We start from the raw sequence: 20,300 nt of genomic DNA on the forward strand, positions 1-20,300 counted from the left end.
TCCAATCCTTGTCTCTATCTATCCCATATGCATTGAAATTATTGCAAGCACATTGATCAGTGAAGCCCACTACATACACACAATAATATTTTAAATTTGGGCTAAATTGGTTTCACATTTTCAATCTTGATAGTTACAGTGTTAAGTGACAATGGGCATGAGAATGAATTCCTTTTGACAGTACTGTTCATACCTTAAATTTTAAAATGATGAGACTTCTAGCTTTCATTTTGCCATATCCCTCTGCCTCTACATAAGATGAGCCTAAACTTCTATTTGACAGAGTTCTCCATTTATTTACCTGTTATACATTCCATGAGATTTTTTTTAGTGAATCATAGAACATTAGACCTTAAAGAAATCTTAGATATCATAACTCTCATTTTATTATACAACTTGGCACAGACTTGATGAGATTTTATTATATATATATATATATTATATATATATATATATACACACACACACACACACACACACACACACACACATACACACACACCATGGAATGTGTGTATTTATATATGTATGTATTTATGTATGTAAGCATGCATGGATAGGTGGATGGTTGGATGGATGATGGATGGATAGATTCAGATGCATGAAGGATATTTCAGACACATGAAGGATATTTCAGACACATGAAGGATATCCCAGAAATGTTAGAAAGTCAGAACTGTGGGACTTTTGGATCTCCCATGTTTCTCATGAACCCTAAGGTTTTGACTGCTATATTTTTTATCAGTTATTTAATTTCCTTTCAAATTAAGAAATATCCTTTGTTTCAAAAAATTAATTTACTGTCCATTTCAGCTGACCACTTTTTACTTTTAAGTTTATAATAATACTGATTGCAAACCATTGCCATCATCTGAACCTGTGAAGTTCTAGTTCATTGGAACTAGAGTTCATCTAGAGCTTGAGGTCTTCTGTAGGTCTTTTCACATTCTCTGAGTGCTATAGCAGCAGCTGTGCCTCATTTATTCTATAAGACAGACTCACTTCCCTTTTTTGATTAAACATTTTCTGGGTAACAGTTTCTATACTACTTTTTGCACAGAAATTCTTTTTGACAAAATATTGCAGCCTATGCACACATACCTTATGCCTTTCAGCTGCTTTTTGGGGGTCATCTGTAGTTTCAATTTTGTGGGAGTAATCAGGAATATCATTTGGGACAAATTATTTATCTCAAAAGTTAAATGGTGGGAAATAAAGAGCTACTAGTAAGAATTTTTAAAAGGCATATTTTCAAAGAAAATTTTTTCCCTCCAAGAGATAGAGGATTAAAGAGACTAAAAAAACCAGGAATGTATACCAGGATTGCCAGAACTGCAGAGGACTGCTTTTCCATAGTAGAACAAAGGAGTATTTATAGACAGAGAGGTAGCCAGTGATTGCCAAATGAAGAAAATAGGATTCACAAGAAACAGAAATGGTATATGTTGTTGAATATGCTTGAATTTGGTTTGAAAAGAAAATGTCCAAGATATAAGGGTTATTTGAAAGTTAGGTAACTTATTTAATTATATATATAATATATGAATATAGTTAATTAATTAATTGATCATAAATATGATTTTTCTGGTTACACTTTTTCCCCAAGGTATTTGGAGTATTTCCCACAGGTTATCTTCTTTGTACATATAATATGCACAAAAGGTGGTCAGATGGGGAAAACTGAGGGAGAGAAAATGTGTCATATTCTCCTGAGGGACAGAGCAGAGCCTGGAAAGCTCTGTTTCCTGATATTTTCCTTGCTTATGTGAGATCTAGCTGCTGCAGCTTAGAGAAGACATCAAAGGGTGAAGCAGTGCAGTTAATAATGGAAGCATTGTATGTAGGTAAGGAGGAAAGTAAAAAATCACCAATACAGTAGCATTTGCCAGTTATTATAAAGAAATGATGATAGTTTTATAAGAAGGGGGTATAAGGTCCATGGGGAAACCTGCTATAGTGGACAGAACCATGGTCAGGACTCAGAAGACCTGAGTTTTAGTCCTGACCCTGATAATCGATTGCTTTTCGACTTTGGTGAAATCATGTATTAACCTTAAACTTCAGCTTCTTCGTCAGTAATATAGGTTAATGTTAACCATCGAACCTATCTCTTAGGGTTTTTGTGAGAACGAAGTGGGTTAATATGTGTAAAACACATTACAAAGCTAAAATTGATATAGAAATGGCAGCTATTATTATTTGAGATCCAAAATAAAGATATCATACTTACAAGTAGAAAAATTTTTTGATTGCCAAATTCCTCATAGTCTATTTAAGGTTAATTTTAGGATTTCCATAAAAGATGACTTTAGAGATCACCTGATTTATATCATATCAGAGATTGCAAAACTATCCAACCCAGAGGCCTACTCAAGTGACTTGCTCCAAGTTAGTTTTTATTAAAATGATTTCTTCTCATAAAAGTCAGAAGGAAGATCTGGGTTCAAATCTTCCCTCTAACTTATACTAGTTTTATATCTCTTTGCAAGTTACTAACATCTCAAAGCTTAAGGCAATTCCCCAGAAGTTGCAGGAAAAGCACTGAATTAGAGTGGTTGAAGCTCTTTCTTTGCTCAGGACTTTTCTATATTATTAAAATTATGTCATCTATCTTTTCAAGTTGCTGCCCATCTCTTAAAGGTGTCCTAATAAATAGGACAACCTCAAACTTTTTAGGAATTCAGAGTTACTGTTTATAACAAAAAAGCTTACATTCTAATTGCCATCTTAGTCAGCAGTCTTTATTTCTCTGTCTATGTGAATGTAAAGAAGCTCATCTTTTAATTGTTGATTAGCTCAATTGTCTCACTGTATGCATGTTTATTATTATTCAACATAATGCTATTGTATTGTGCTTTCTCTCCACACATTATGGACTAGTTATTACATGAGAGATTATTTTAATGTCTCTTCTAAATTTCATGTTATTCTTATATTTGGTGTTATATGGAAATTTGAAAAGATAACTTAAAGGAATAGTAACTTAATAATTAGAAAATATTGTCTCCAATATTTTAGATTCTTTTTTATGTTTAAGTGCATTCCCATGTAGACATCTGGAATTTAGGGGGCAAATATTACAGAGAGTTGATTTTTCTTGGGTAGATGTCATGTTGGTGATAACAGTAATTAAAAACTGATAAAACATACAACTCAGTATAGTCTTTTAGTAATTATTGTACTATAGAAACTTGTCAAGTATTAAACTAATAAATTTTCTTATTTTGGTAAACCCATTTCTGAGCCAAGTAAGTCTTGAAAGATGTGTAATTAGTGTATGGAAACAAAAATATTTTTAAATAAAATTTTATATTTGAATGCTTATTTAGTGATAACAGAAGGCATTTGTAAAAAGACAAAGGAGGATTATAATTTTATCAGGAATTTAGAAGGTGGAGAATGTCACCAAGGAGGAAGGGAAGAAAAACCATTGAATGTTTGCAGCTCTGAAGAAGAGGGAGCAGCCAGTCATTTGTGCTCCAAGAAATAAAGGTGTGTGATTGTCACCTGATGGAAAAGTTGTATAGTACTTCTCAGAGGAAGAGGAGCAGCATGGGTGGGGAGGGGTCATTTTCTTGAGAAGGCTAGGGAAACAACCATTTGTTGATATGACATGAGCAATAGAGATTTGCTGCCTTCCTGGAGTATGTACATGAGATATACTAGAAGTTTCCAAAGGCTTGTCAGAATACAACTAAGACTTATTCCTGTTGTCTTATACAGAGACAAATGTGCAGCAACCCAGGAAGCACTGTTAGGAAGTTCTTGGCAATAAATTGAAGATCTTATAGACATAGGTCTTATTTTCATTACTGCTGCTGATTGAAGGATGGATCTTTGGAAGAAAATGAATTTGAAGAGTGAATAGCCAATTCATAGGCACCTGGATCTCTGAACTGAAAAGGATCTCAGAGGCCATTTAACCCATCCTCCCATGTTTTACAAGTGAAAAAAGAGATCAGGAAGGTTATAACTTACTCAAGGTCACAGAGGGAATCAGCAACAGTGACGGAGCTGGGACACAGGCCCTCTGACTGCAGAGCCTATATTCTTTTCACTCTGCTACATAATCTTGGGAAGAAAATGATATCTGAGAACAGAATCTAGATGTTTGCACCTTACCTTAAAACATAGTAACAATGGATTCTTAACCAAACTTAAACTAGTGGGAAGATTTCTCAAAAATCACTTTAGCCTGATGATAAAGACAAAATGGTTGAAAGGTAGCCTTGAATTAGCTAAGAAAAATTCTTAAGATGGCAGAGCAGATGGTAGGAGTGAAGAGGAAATGGGGTGGAGGGGGAGATACAGTATGGTGCCCCACTTCTCATTCTTATTCCTTGATCTACTCTGAAGATGTTTTTATAAGGGAACATTTTACAAAAACTCCTAAACCCTGTTGTTACTGTCTAGTTTCTTTCATTGTCTGACAGTTAATCCTCATTTGGACCTGTATTGTTATTGTATTGATTGTATTGAGTATTATATTGTATGGATACAGGAAAATCCTATTATGAGAACTCTCTCCATCAATTGAAACTAGAAACTTTTCTTTAAGTCTGGTCTTAGAGAATTTCCCAGAACTCTATAGTAAGGTTATTTGCTCCCTTGGCTGCAGAACAATCATTTGACCCAGGTTTTCTTGACTCCAAGGTCCTCTTTCCACTGTATCCTGCTGTCTCTTATTTTGCTATTACTCAGTAAGGGTAGATCAGCACAGTTGGTCTTGCCTCTATACAAATCAAATTCTTAGTAAAAAGTTCTAGAAATGTGATAATTCCTTCTAAGAAAGTTCTTTGTATCTATTTGTATAAACCTAACATTGTATTTATTTGTCAATGACTTTTACCTTATAGGTAAAACAGAAAATGGAAAACATTTTAATTAAAAATAATTTATTTTCTTATTAATTTCTTTTTACTAACTGCTATTTATTGCTAGCTATTATTAATGTGTGGCAACAAGTATTTATTCTCCCAAACAAACTTCCTTGGAATTAGCAGTAAGGTCTGATAAAAATTTTTGTTTGAGTCCATGACTTTCAAATTGATCCTAGTTTTTCAAAACTTAAAAGATAGGTATTTGATAAACCACATCTTATGTTATTTTCCCATGAATAAAAATTGCTATTTAGGGTCATAACCACATTTGGGAACCTTTAAAGTTTCATAATCTTTTGGAATGGAAATATTTATGAAGTCACAGAATGGAAGAACATTGAGGTTCCATTGTTAGCAAATTGCCAAAGAAGTCATAGGGAGAACATGGAGGTTCTGCTATTAGCCATTTGCCAAAGAAAGTAAGCCAAAAGTAGGTCTGTATATCTGAACATATGGATATTTATGTGGTTTCCTTCTTCCAAGTCTTAATCAGCATTCATTAATTCTCAAGACTTTTTGAGAACTTATTTTTCAGCAGAGAGAGCAAAAAATGTTTCCCTGTGTATGCACTTAAGTTTTAGTAGACTTTCTTATTCAACCATGAGTATAGGTAGATTAGATATTGATCATTTATTCCTGGCATATTTCTCATGTGAGAAATAGTATAAACCCCATGAAAAAGAGGCTGCTGAGTAATGATGTTACAGAGAGAATCTAACGATGGCAAGGAAAATTGGGACAAGGCCAACTTTCTCATCTCAGACAATGAGTTCAGGTCTATGAGTAGCACTGTAGCATTACTGGTAAGTATAGATAGAGTATGGAGTGAGAAATCTGGAGTAGGCTAGGTCTTAGTGATTGACAGAAGATGGAGAAAGTAAAATGTTTAAGTTAAGTTTATTTATTGCATAACCATTCCAGAAAGTCCAGGGGAAGGGGTGGGATAGATCTGGAGTAGGACATTTGGAGCGTGTGTTCAGAGAGATAGGAATGAAGGTCCAGAAAATTGGTGATGTGTAACAAATGTTTGTACTTCTGAGATCCAATGTTCACGATTACTGGAATGGGGAAAGGAAAAGGGAGTGGGAATAACCATTGAGGAATGAATCCAAAGAGAGAACACATGACTGCAGAGAGATCCCTTCAGGGAGTCAAATTATTTTTTTTTATTTAGGGCCTTATTTGGTGGTCTGGCCTAGTAACAAGTTGTGTCCAGTGAGAACCTGGAGGCCCTTCTCACATTAGGAAGGACCAGCCAGAGGTATTGGGAAGTCTTCTTAGGGGGTAGGAATATTAAATGCTATCCAGTCAGGCCCTCTCAATGTAAAGATGGGGAAACAGACACAAAGGGGTTCCCCCCCCAAGTAATTCCTTTTTTATTTAGTGCCTTTTATATTTACTACTTTACATTGTTTTTTAGTTAGTTTTAATAATAAATACTTGTAAAACTCAGAAAACTGTATCTATAATTATGGCATTCATAGTAAATTGAATTATTTCATGCCTTCAGCAAAAACAAATAACCACCAATCATTCTTGCCCAGTGTCACAAAATTAATACATATTACTGGATAAGAGATAGTAAAAGGAAAAAAGCCCCACATGTACAAAAATATCTATAGCAACTCTTTTTGTAGTGGAAAAGAATTGGAAATTGAGGGGATGCCCATCAGTCAGGGAATGGCTGAATAAATTGTGGTATTTGTATATGTGATGTAATACTGTTGTTCTGTTATAAATCATAAGCAAGTGAATTTCAGAAAACTATGGAAAGACTTATATGAATTAATACTGAGTGAAATAAGCAGAACAAGGAGAACATTGTACACATTAACATTGTGTAATGATTGTGTAATTAGGTGAAGAAGTGAATAGAGCACCGTCTCTGGAGTCAGGAGTACTTGAGTTCAAATCTGGCCTCACACACTTAATAATTACCTGGCTGTGTGGCCTTGGGCAAGCCACTTAACCCCATTTGCCTTGCAAAAACCTTAACAACAACAACAACAACAACAGCAACAACAGTAATAATAGTAATAGTAATAATAATAACAACGTTGTGTAATGATAGACAGTGCTAGACTTAACTACTCTCAGCATTTCATTGAGCAAAGACAATTCTAAAAGACTTCTAAAGGAAAATGACATGAATATTTTTCACTTTATAAAATTTGTTTTATGCTTTTTTCTTTCTCACGATTTTTTCTTCTTGATGTTCATTCTTCCTTCACAACGTGACTAATATGGAAATAAGTTAAATCTCATTGTACATAAATATAACCTCTAACATATTACAAGTGCCTGATCAATGTTGTTGTAGTTGGTGATAATGGTGGTGGTTTTGTTTTTTCTTATAATGTTTGATCAAAAGAATTTGAAGACCACCAAACTGAATGATTCATAAGGTCCCCTTTTAATTCTGAGAGTTTGATTCTATTATCTTGCTTTTATTCCACCACCCTCTCCCCAGTTTCTAATAAACTTCTTTTCTCGAGGTTCATCAGTAACTATATCCAGTGACTTTTTCTAACTCCTAATTCTTCTTGACCTCTTCCTCCTCAACATCCTTTTCTCCCATGTTTTTCATGAAACTTTGTTCTCCTGCTTTCTTATATCCTGTAGAAGCTGATGGAACCTTCTATGTCTGTTTTACTCATTTCTCTTTCTTCCTAAGTGGAGTAATTTATTTCTACTTTGAAAAAATATTGGGGCTAATAATACTTAGGGTGATGTCAGCCTCAGCAATATCTTGCTCATGTGGAAGACAGGATTCGGGACTTTGGAACTGACCTCATAAAGCTTCTGCAATTGACCTCATAAAGCAGACTATAAGATAACCCTTGTGTGATCCAGAGAGAGGAAAAAACCTTAGCCAAACCTGTTGATTTACATTCTGATTTCGAGTTTAGTCCCATATCTTCTGAACCATCAGAGTAATTAAACACCAAAGCAGGTTATCAAGAGAAATTTCTGTCCCTGGGAAGCTTTAAGAATAGATGAGACATCTACCTTAGTATATAGATTAATTTTCTCAGAGGCAAGGTGGTTAATTGTATGACCTGGAAGCTCTATCATTATGATTATATTATTGTAGGATCATACTTCTGTCATTAAAAATTTTTTTAGCTTGGTAGAATCTCCATTTTTTCCCAAAGTGAAAATGGCTGTGATAAAATTGAAGTGAAAGCTATTTCTGATACCTCTTACTTGTTGTTATTACTATACTGAATAGCATGAGAATGACAGATGAAGCAGATATACTGCTCAAAATGATACCAGTACCAATTCTGACATCCTCCTAAAATTCCCAAGAGGAACTATTAAGAGTCACAGAGTCAGGAAGATTCCTCTTCCTGAGTTCAAATCTAGCCTCAGACACTTACTGGGTTGTGAGGCCCTGAGCAAGTCAATTTGCCCTATTTGCCTCAGTTTCCTCATCTGTAAAATGAGTTGGAGAGAAGGATATGGCAACCCCCTCCAGTGTCTTTGCCAAGAAAATCTCAGGTGAGGTCACAGAGGCAGACACAATTGAACAGCAACCACAGCAAAGTTCCCAAGAAGTTGAAATCTAGTTGTATATTGGTGCTCTTTTGTGGGCCACTTGTGACCTGGCTGTTTGACACTCCTGATTTATAAAAGCACCCTGCTTTATCATAAATTTAAACCAGGTCAAAGAACTGTCATTAGTGTCATGCTCACTCAGACAATAGAATATTTAAGTTGCTGGTGCCCTGTTTTCAATAAATTTTAGTGGAAGCCATCTAATTCAGCTATGTATGATGGCAATATATTAGTCAGGTGTCATGGTCACTGATGCAGGGTGGAGATTCTGAATTGAGATTGTTTGTTGCATGTGGTTTAAAGGTTATCAGATCAATTGTTCCCTTCCTCCCCCCCAAAAAAAGGAAATTGGATCCTTTAAGAGGAAAGAGGGAACAAATCAACTAAAGGATAGTTTACCTTGTGTTTCTGGTTTTAAATTTTGTTTATTTTAGTAACCTTTGTGGTACCCTTTAAGAAGTTCTGTGGAATTTCTAACAATTTTGACTTTTTAATCAAAATGGCACAAACAATCCCAATATTCTAATTAGATTTGAGAAGGAAGGAAGCATGTGGACTAGGAGGGCCAGTTGATAAAATTAACCATAAATCATCAGTCATTAGACCAAGAATCTATTAGCATCTCCACCTGAATATCCTGGCCATCACAAACTCAAACTATTCCAAATCTCATCTTTTTCCCCCTAAACCTGTACCTCCTACAACCTTCCCTGTTCTGTTATTTTATAGCCATCTTCTCTAAAAACCCCAAATCATACCCTTAAGCAACTTTTTGCTTTTTCTCCCCTAGCCCTAGCCCAGGTCCCTCATCACCTCTTGTCTGCATTAGTGTAGTAGCCTCATCTCTACCTCCAGTTTAACTTTTTCCAACTTCTTTCTTATGCAGTCCTGTGCTCCTAAGTCTTTAAGCAGCTGCCTCCAAGGAGGCATTTTGCAAAGAGAACAAGACTTGGAGTTAGGAACAGCACTAAGATTGAATCTTGTGTTAAACCATTGCTGTTGTGACCTTGGGCACAAGGCCCCTCTGGGAGTCAGTTTTCCTATGCTTAAATAAGATGAGTTGGACTAGGTCATGTGTAATATCCATTATAACTCTTAATTCTGCTATTTATATCTAATCATAATATTCCCCTTCTCAACACCTTCAATGGTTCCCCATTATCTATAAAATATTGTAGACATTCTTTAATCTAGCATTTAAGAACCTTCATGTCTGGTTCTATTCTACTTCTCCAGCTTTTAAAAATATATTATTCCTCTTCATACCTTGCGCTTCAACCAGACAGGATTATCGACTGTTTCTAGATCATGCCTTGTTCTCTTCTACCACTGTGTGTTTGCCTTGGGTAATCCTCATGTATGATTGATGAATTTGCTCTTGATTTTTGTCTGTTGAAATGCTATTCTTCTTGCAAACTCAGTTCTGGTGCCAGATTCTCTATGAAATCTTCCATGATCTCTTCTTCCCCCTGACAACAGCTAGAGACCTTGGTCTCTCATACCCCCTACCATGTATTATATTATTTCTGTTCCTGTTATTTTCCCTTCCTCAGTAGTGTATGCCATTCTTGAGGGCAGATTGTCATTTTTCATCTTAATAAGTAGATGAATAATAAATGTTTGTTGAATTTAGTTGAATAAGAACAATTGCCAAATCTGTCTACCTAATTGTTCAACTGGGAAATTTCATTATTAGGATAATAGGATCAAGTTTTAGAGTGGAAGGTATTTCGAGGACAATCTAGTCCAACCCTCTCATTTTATGGATTAGGAAACTGAGGCCCCGAGATGCTGCATGTCTTGCCTAAGATCATAACATTACTAATGGCATAGCCAAGATAAAAATTATGGTCCTTCAATAACAAATTCTAAGTTCTTACTTTGTATCCCATTTCCTCTCAAATTAAACTTTGACCACAATTAAGCTTTTTCTGAAAGTAATTTTAGATTCTTCCCTTTACCATTTTTATCCTAGTATAATTAGAGATCCTTTTATGGTTTATATTATTCAAAATGAAATCTGTATCCTCATCTGTATCTATCCTGGAATGCTATGAATAAAAGATCTCAGCTACTGGATGAATTCACTTCACTATACATACATACATACATATATATATATATATATATATATATATATATATATTTAAATCATGGGATCATCAATCTTTTATTCATTGATCTGCTCTGGGCTCAGTACCTTGGTGACTTCTGGGGATTCAAAAGCAAAAAGAAGTTAAAATCATTCCTGCCCTCAAGATGTTTGCATTCTAATGGAGGGAGACATGTCTATATATAAATATGTCTGGACTATCTATACCATGAATACAAAATAATTTAGTGATGGAGATAATTAGGATCTGATGGGATTAGGAGAAACTTCATGAAGAAATTGGTCCTTGATAGAGTACCAGCCCTGGAGTCAGGAGGACTTGAGTTAAAATATGACTTCAGACACTTATTTACCTAACTGTGTGACCTTGGGCAAATCACCTTACCCATTGCCTTGCAACCCCCCCCCCCCCCCCCCCCCCAGGAAAAAAACAAAGAAAAAACAAAGAAATTGGTACTTAAATTGAGTTTTGAAGGAAATGGGATTTTGGTGGGGGGTTAGGTTTTTTTTTTTTCCCCAAGGCAAATGGGGTTAAGTAGCTTGCCCAAGGCCACACAGCTAGGTAATTATTAAGTGTCTGAAGCAGGATTTGAAAATGGGAGTTTAAGAAATGAATATGGTAAGGGTATTTCAGGCATCAGGGACCGCCCAGTGCAAAGGCATGGAAATGAGTTATGTGTGTGAGGTACAGCAAGATGAGCCATTTTGTTTAAATGGAAAATGTAGGAAAGGGAGTAATAATTTACAGTACCCCTAGAAGGGTAGATTGGGGCCAAGTTCTATTCAGTTCCAAGCAGAGGAATTTCTATTTTATCCTAAAGGGAACAGGGAACCTCTGGACTTTATATTTCTATAAGGAATAAAGTAAGGAATGACTTGGTAGATCATTAACTTAGGAAAATTATACACAAGGAAAGTAAATTCTTTCCTAATAAACAGGAACTAAGTTTAGAGATATATTATAAGACCTAAGTCCTACCTCCTTTTATTTTTTCGATCAGTCTAGTATTTTGTTTTTGAAGACAGAGAGATTATTATGGGAAATGTATTTTCTTTCAGTACTAGGGAATAAAGAAATGGATGACAGAAAAAGGGGGAAATCTAATACTTTATTTTATTTAGATTAAAAAACCTTGATAACAGTGACAATATTTTATGTAATGCCATTATTGACAAATTATTGATACTCTAAGGAAACTTGCATTAGTTAAAACTTGTTTAATGGACACTTGTTAGTCTCAAGAGGAATCCAACTAATGTCACCAGGTGATCCAGGTGAATAATCAGAAAATAAAATCAAACACATCCTTTCCCACACAGATAGAATCAGTAATTGGATCAGGCTAGTTGTGTCAAACTCCCCTGCTGCCCTTGGGGGAGGTATCTAGTATTTATGAACCACCCCTACCCATCACTGCAAGGGGGGGGGGCAGGGGAGGGGGGAGGGAATAGAGAGAATGACTAGATGACTGTCTAGCTCCTCTCTGCCTTTATAGTTTAGGACTGCCCCATCATAATCCATCTGCTTCTTCTTCATCCCTTGTACAATATAAATTCATAGAGTTAATAACTGGAAGAGGTAAGAGGCCTTCTTGACCAATACTGATGAGGAAACCAAGGCCCAGGGAGATTGTGACTTACCTAAAGTCACACAAGTAATGAGCATCCAGAGGCAGGATTAGTTGCTTTTTAAAATTTTTCTGAAGCCCCAAGTCTATTTTTTCTGCTAACTACATAAATTTGCCTTCTGCCTTCTGAATCTGGATAGCTGATTTTAATTTCAAAGTATTGGTAGTAAATGTTTTCTAAATATTTATTTTCCTTTATAATATTTTGCATTCATCCTTTCCTTTCTCATCCCTCATTCTTCCCAAAACTGAAAATCATTTTAAAAAAATTAACTAGTGTTGTTTTTTTTTGCAAGACAATGGGGTTAAGTGACTTGCCCAAGGCCACACAGTTAGGTAATTATTAAATATCTGAGGCTGGATTTGAACTTAGGTACTCCTGACTCCAGGACCAGTGCTCTATCCACTGCACCACCTAACCGCCCCAGTGTTATTTTTTAATCAGTTATATTTTCAAATCCATTGTACCTTCCTATATTTGATCCCCAAATAGTTTTAAAAGATGATTTGTCTACTTGAAGTTGCTGATGATTTAATGTACCAATTGCTGGCAATATTGAAGAAGATTGATCTTCTACAGACCAAATTCCCTTGGCGATAATTTCCACGGGGCAACCTCAATTTTTTCCGTTGTAGAATTCATGGTAATAAGTATTTAAACTAAAAAGCATTTCCAGACTTCAAAGACTGAATTTGCAAGTGAACAGAAATGCTCAGAATACAGTAAAAGAAGAAAATACACTCTAATGCAAATAGTTATTTGTTTTGCTTTTCCAAAAATGTAATATACTATTTTTAAATCTTTATTCCAGAATTCTGTATTTGTGTTGTTTTGCATGCTTGTGCATGCATTGAGTATTGGTAATAAACATTTATGAAACACTTAATTTTTAGCCCCACTATGTCCTTGTCTGGACCCTGATTGGCTCACAGTAAATGTAAATAGCAATTGTTTCTATTTTGGCCGTGTATGTATGTGTGTGTGTGTGTGTGTGTGTGTGTGTGTGTGTGTGTGTGTTTGTGTGTGTGTGCGCACACGCGCGCATTTTAATTTTTTTTTTTTTGGCTAGAGGAAAGAGACCATTCTTTGCCTCATTTCTTACCTAGCCTCAGTCACTTAGTGGGTGTGGTCTCAGTCAAAATGAGACCTGGAAAGATCTTAACTTAAAAAGGTCATGCTCTTCCACAGCATTCAGGGCCATCCAAGCCATCCTAATCCTTATTTGGCCATAGGACCCAGATGATTTTGGAGGAGAAAGTGAGGCTGATGATTTTTCCCTGCACCTCCTCACTTACAAGTCATGACATTACCTCCCTGATGTCATGGTCTTTATCCAAATGAATGATAAACAATAACAATTCTGTGTTTGGCACACAATGATTTTTTGGGAAAATGATGAATTTGGGGGGGGGGGGCACAAAGGTGCCAGGGTTTGTAAGGGACTTTAATGTGCAAATTCTCTGTATTTAGGATTCCATTCCTCCCTCTAGTTCCTAGCAAAAGATTCTGTGCAGACCTGAAATATTTGACTTTGCCTTCTTACTAGTTAGTGTGTGTATATGTATATATATATATATATATATATATATATATATATATATATATATATATTTGCAACCAATATCAAACTGAAATATAAAGATGGTAAGGGGGAAAATATATAATAAACTCAAACCTGTGAAGCATTGCCAAAGCATTTTTGACAGTTTCTTATGCTATTTTTGTGGAAAAGATAGCACCATAGGATAAAGCGTATACTTGGGTAGCTTCAGAACTGACTGTGAATTTTAAAAAGCAGTTGTTAATTGTTGGCTATGAAATTAGTAGGTCCCTTACAGTTCTGGTCTTGGGCCCTGTTTTGTTTGATGTTGTTATTGATGTCTTATTTTAAAAAGCATACATGCCATTTCTAGTAAATTTGTAAATGGCAAAGACAAGATTCAAAAAAATCTTGAAGGATTAGAAAATTGGGTCACATTCAGATAGGTATTCAGTAGAGATTAAATGTAAAGTTTTACAAAAATCTACTTCAATATGGGTAAGGTAACAATTTAAAAAAAGATCTGGGAGTCTTAATGGACTATAAGCTCATTATAAGTTAATGGTATAATTAGACAAGTCACTTGCTGCCTCTTCCTTAGTTGTCTCACTCCTAAAATGAAAGAGGAGGACAAATTTGATGGTCTGTAGGATCCCTTTCCTCCTCTAAATCCTTGATCCTATATGATCCTCTGATTCTATAAAATCTGAATTGCAGTAACTAGTATTGGAAACCCCTTCCATCTTGACATTCATTGGTTATTTACCTGCATCCGTATTGCAAATAGCAACATCTGACAGGGGTGATGGTAGTATACTGGAACTGGGCAGTTCCCTAAACCCCCAACCCCAACATTTGTAGCCATAGAATTAGTCACTTAAAAGTGTTTTTTTCTTGATGGGATATAAATTCCTTGAGGGTGAGAACTGTTTTGTTTTTTCTTTGTTTCCAGCCTCTAGGTAGCATAATGTCTTATAAAAGTTTAACGATTGATTTATAGAATTGAATTGTAAATGTTGCTAAATGTTAATAACTGTAACAGTATTGTATTTCTAAAAAAGTATTTCAGTTCTGTTGTTCTATAGCTGAAGATGTGGCTTATTAGTGGTGATGCTAGTTTCTCATTATCAGGCATCGATGGCGTATCTCAGACTACTTTGGGGAATAGTTTTTGTAGAGAATCTCAATGTAAACACATCAATAAAACAAATAAAATACTGTAATTCAGTGGGCCTGCTGGCCAGGGCAGTGTTTGCAGTTTGGGATTTTGCAGGATTGTTCCATAAGATTTTGACCCACAATTGTCTCATTTATTTGATAACTGGACTAGCAATTTATTCATTGAAAAAATAAATATAAATTGCCATTGCTTATAAATTGAACAAAAGAATTGTAAACCATGGAGAATGTGACTTTCCTGTTTAAGGAATTCTCTAAGAACCAATTTGAAGCTTAGGCGTTGTGCTCACAATTTGGCAGGTGGGGCACATTCCCAGTAGAGAAGCTTAAGGGGGTCAGCTCCCTATTCCTGTTGAGAAAGCCTTGCTCTCCAGCTTTTAGAGGCATATGGGCAGGCTGGGGCAAACAGATGTCTGGCACCCTAGAAAGCTTTCATTGTCTCACTTCAGTTGCCAGACTGAATTTTACTGCAATAACCTGGTGATTGTAAGATTAATGTCTTCATTGAGATTAAGCATACGTGCTTATCTGTCCAAAGTCTAGGGCAACTGAACCAAAGATTAAATTTAAAAGGACTCATTTTACCTCCATTCTAGTCTGATGGGCTTGTTATTTTCTCAAACTCTTCTTAGAATCATAGGTTTTTAAAGGTAGAAGGAGAAGCCTTAGCAATCCACCTCTTATTTTATGCATGAGAAACTGAGAACCGAAAAAGTTAAAATGCTTGGCCCCAGTTACCTAAGCAATAAATGTGCAAGTCAGAATTAGAACTCAGGTCTTCTAAATCCTGGAATAATGTTCTTTCTACCCCACCACAAAAGATGGGAGGTTTTTTAGTAAAGTAGCCTATCCCATTTATTATTAAATACTCAGTTTACTATTATCCTTTATTGTGTGCCTACTATGAACACACAAGGAACTATGACAAAATGCCCCTCCCCCAATCTGAATCTATTTAAAATATTTTCATGTAACACTTCAATGCAAATGTCCTATAAAGTCACTCCCCTGTGGAACCCTGAGTTATGACTTGTCCACAGAACCCAGGAAGTCAGATGAAGTTAGGTTAGACAAGGCTTGACCATGTGTTAGGCTCAGTCTACACTATTCAGAACTAAAAAGAGATGAAAAGTGAGAAATAACAGCCGTATTGGTACTCCCCTCCCCACCCCCAACAAGAAAAAGGAGGTTTTTGAAATAGGTAGGACAGGGGAAATTGCTTCTGGCCATTGCAGAAAATTAATAATGTGGGTAGATTCTAGGGAGCAACTGTTCCACCATATGATCACTGAAGAGACCAAGTGGAAATACTCCTGTCTAGCAATAAGTGAGGAAACCTAGCTTCATCAAAATGGAGAATTTCCTTTAACAACTGGTTATGACTTTGCCTTAAGGAAACTAAACATAACAAATGAGTTAGGAGTCTAGTTATGATTCTGAAGGCCCTGGAGCCCCTGAGATGAGACCTCTCCTAAAGATGAAGAGTACAGTACTGGATGACCCAAAACCCAGAGCCTTCCACCAGAGTTAGATCCACTGAAGTCAAGTACAACTCTAGATAAGAAGTGTCAGTCCCAAGGAGCAGACTTAAGAGACTAGACCTAGAAATAAGAATATAAGGACTTACTGGGAAGGAATATCTTGACATTTTTGGAGGCTTTTTAAACTCAAATTTATGTTGTGCTTAAAATCTTGAATCTCTTTATTTTGTTTCTGTGATGTTCAGTTTAGAAACCTTTGCCAAGTAGTGATTGACTTTGTTTTGAAATTGTCTTCATTTTTCATGCATCTAATTTTGTAATGCTTTGATTTATTTTGTTTATATTTTTTTTTCTTAAGGAAATGACCCTTTTAAACCTGTGTGTTCATCTGAAGTCAGTATGGCCCAGATGGTCAGATGCTTTGTGGTAGTATGAACAGCAACTGGAACAATGCTTAGGCAAAGAGAGGGATGAGGAAGTGGGAGCCTAGGGCAGTCCAACTTCTGTTGGGGGGACCTTCATCCCCTGCTGTCGTCATGAGTTTATCTCTCATAGGCACAGTTCAGATTGGTTACATTTTTGTTTTATCTAATCGCAAAATGGCAATCTCAGGATGTTAAAGAGGGCCAGCAGGTTTTTATTTTTTTAATACTAGTTTCACAATTTTTTTTTTCCATCAGACGAAATCTTATTAACTTGTTGCATTCCTGTCTAAATATTTTCTTATTTCTCATGGAACAATGAGGTCTTTTCATTTTGGGTGCCATTACTGAGACAAAAATTTGATTCAGAGCAACCTTGATGGTTAAAATGGCACTAGTTCCCCAAGTATCAGTGTCATGGAATGACATAGAAAATTTTTTCTGTAATTACACTATCGAATTATGTATTTTTTGATAAGATAAAATAGATATTTTACTAATACCTCTCTGTGATTCCAGTGGCATTTCTATCTAGAACTGAAAAAAGAGAGCTTGCCATTAACCTCTTATACCTATTAATACATTAATTTCTCTCAATGAATTTGGAATTTCTATTCTTTGCTGTAACTTTGGTGTGAATAGTCATACTCCAATTATGTTTTTTGTATTTGGAGAGCTACTACACAGTGCCTTTGTAAACTGGGATTTGTTGATTGTTACTCAGAGTAACTAATACAAGTACATGTATAGTAGAAAACTATCTCAGTACAGAGATGTCAGGATAGTTGAATGATTCACCTAGTGTACATTGAATCACTAAAGGAACTCTGGACTCCAATTTTTAGGAAAATGAAATAATGACACACAGTGAATGCCAGCAATCTGGGACTGATAGAAAGATATATTTATTTGCATTATTTCCTTATACATGTACTTGTCTTCATCTTGAGACTATAAGCAATCTTACCCATAGGGATTGCTTCACTCTTCATATCTGTGTCCACAATGTCTAGTCCACAGTAGGCAATTAATAAATGTTTGTCAGTTGAATAATAGACATGAATGTTGCCCTCAATAGCTAATCAGCCTAACTGAGGATTAAGATGTGGTTTTTTGATATATATAATATATAATTATTTCATGAACTAGCTCTTAGGGCAATGAGAGTTTAAAGGAGGCGAGACTACTTCTGACCCTGAAGGTCAGGGAAGGTTACATGGAATAGCTAGCATATCAGCGGTGAAAATGGTAGAATAGACTTTCAATTAGTAGATTGATATAGCACAAGGGAATTCCAGCTATGGGGAATGATTTCACAAAGATAAAACATATTTAGGCAATGTGTTGACAATTTAGGCAACTAAAGAGTTAGATTAATTTGGAAGATGCTTAAGATACATGAAGACTTTTTACTCTCCCTTGTCCCATATATTCAATCTCTCATATTTCACATCTTATACCCTCTCTTTACTCACCCAGCTACCACCTATCTTAATACCAGTCTAGGTCATTGCAACAGCTTTCTAACTGATCTCTTGCTTCAAGCCTTTCCCCCTACTCTGGTTCATTTCCCACAGTGATGTCAAAGTGAGTTTCTTCAAACACAGGTCTACCATAGGACCTTACCACTGTGTGTGTGTGTGTGTGTGTGTGTGTGTGTGTGTGTGTGTGTGTGTGTGTGTGTTTGAAGTGGATTCTTTTATTCTTAGATTCCCCAATCTAAGATTTTATCATTTTCTTTCTTCTTTTGGATTCCATAATGTTCCTCCTTTCTCATTCATGTATTTCTTCTCATGAGTAATTCTTCTTATACAATGCCACCCCCATCCTCACCACTTTCATATAACCTTTGATTTCTGAATAAATTATGCCCAACCAAAGCCATATTCCAGTAAAGAGCCCCATTCTACCAAATTTCAGTGTTATCCGTGAGGTTCATTTGTGCCATCTAACAGCACTTGTGGAGTCACATCCTCATTGTCTAGAGCAGAAATGTCAAACCTGCATGTCCAAACCAAATAAAAACCAGATTGAAATATAAGTGGGATATACTTAACAAAATAAATAAAAATTTAGTAGAACATAGATAATGTTGATATGATTTTCCAACTCAGTATTTGGCCTGCAGGGACTCTTAAACATCGTTGGACCTCTTTCTATTTGGGTTTGACATTATTACCATTTATGAGAACTAGCTGTTGCTGCCTCCCAACATCAAACTCCCTCTTTTTTAGAAGAAGCTTCAAATATGTTTTCTGGCTTAAAGTATTCAGCAGTTCTTACGTCATCTTCTGTGAGGCACTTTTTTCCCCCCACTCTCCAACCTTAGATATTGGTCAGGATTTCCTTCCAACTCTTTATAACCTTTTTTCTTCTGATTTTCTTAGTAATGAGTTATTTTAAAGGCCTATTTACACTTAAGACTAGTAATAAAATGAGCTTATATCTCCCTGTGCATACATTAGATAAAAACTGACTTTTTTATCATTTTAAAATTTTCCAAGTATTTTATATTCCCATATCTCAGCTGAGCTTCAAAATAGTAGATTTTATAGATACTACAATTACTACTTGTAGAAAGGTAGGGTCTATAGGTAAACAGGTAATTCAGAGATATGTAGAAGAATAAGGATAAGTCAATCTTCATATGAAATCAAATTTTTTTGGTAGATGATTCATATTTGATTGTACAGTAGAAGTGTGCTAATTTGGGTCTGATGCAAAAGAAACAATGTCATATAGAATTCTAAATGTTCTGTTATATTGTTTTTCTTTTAGTCATTCTGGCTTTTGTTCCTACTGATAATATTGCAAAATTAGTGCTGTCATGTGCTGTTTTAATTAACTTTCAGGGCTCACAGATAAAATTTTCATGGGAAAACAATGCTGTGGGTCCTGAGTTAGTACAGTATCTGAACCTTTCATGAATCTCTAAGTAAGAGTTTAATTAGCACATATTTTAGAAACTTATACTATACATGTGTTAGGGTCTCTTGAGATTAAGGAATGTTGTAGGGAGATACCCCTATTTAAAGCCCAGCAAAAATGCCCCCCTTTTATTTCTTCATTATAAGATATCTACATGATAAAAAATTAAATGAATCATAAAAAAACTTAAAAAACCAAAACCAAAACTCATAAATTGCCAAAGTCAAATATGATTTTGAATATGTTTGGGGTCAATAGATGCCCAAAAAAACCATCTTGGTGTATGATTACTATATTATAAATATTTTTCCATTAGCTAGTTTCAACTCAGGAAATAGATTAGAACCTTAATGGCCTAAGCAGCCAGGAAATGAGCAATATATTTATAGATTCTACCTCTGTATTTAAAAGCAAAAATTTTGCCTGTTAAGAATTCTGGCTCCAGTTAACTCAATGTAAACTGTCTTCTTAAATACTGTTTTCGCTAGCTTTCCCTCAACCAAGATCCTTTCTAAAGGCATCATTTCCTAGGCTATTTTTTTTTTGCATATATTTTCAGCAAATGTG

At 35.5% G+C, this 20,300-nt stretch overlaps 1 protein-coding gene across 11 annotated transcripts in view; it reads left to right on the forward strand.

The window, feature by feature from the left end:
- Window positions 1-20,300, forward strand: part of RABGAP1L (RAB GTPase activating protein 1 like) — a 716,515-nt gene that overhangs the window by 564,191 nt on the left and 132,024 nt on the right. The window contains exon 21 of one of the 11 annotated variants that reach the window (XM_074222083.1): window positions 3,382-10,965. The exons of the other annotated variants lie outside the window; for them this stretch is intronic. Within the exon in view, the coding sequence (XP_074078184.1) occupies window positions 3,382-3,450 (69 nt within the window). The 3' untranslated portion in view covers window positions 3,451-10,965. Of the gene's footprint in view, window positions 1-3,381; window positions 10,966-20,300 lie in introns of those variants that run through there. 11 annotated transcript variants of the gene reach the window in all.

The sequence above is a fragment of the Macrotis lagotis genome, chromosome 2 (genome assembly GCF_037893015.1).
Source record: "Macrotis lagotis isolate mMagLag1 chromosome 2, bilby.v1.9.chrom.fasta, whole genome shotgun sequence".
NCBI classification, from domain to species: domain Eukaryota; kingdom Metazoa; phylum Chordata; class Mammalia; order Peramelemorphia; family Peramelidae; genus Macrotis; species Macrotis lagotis.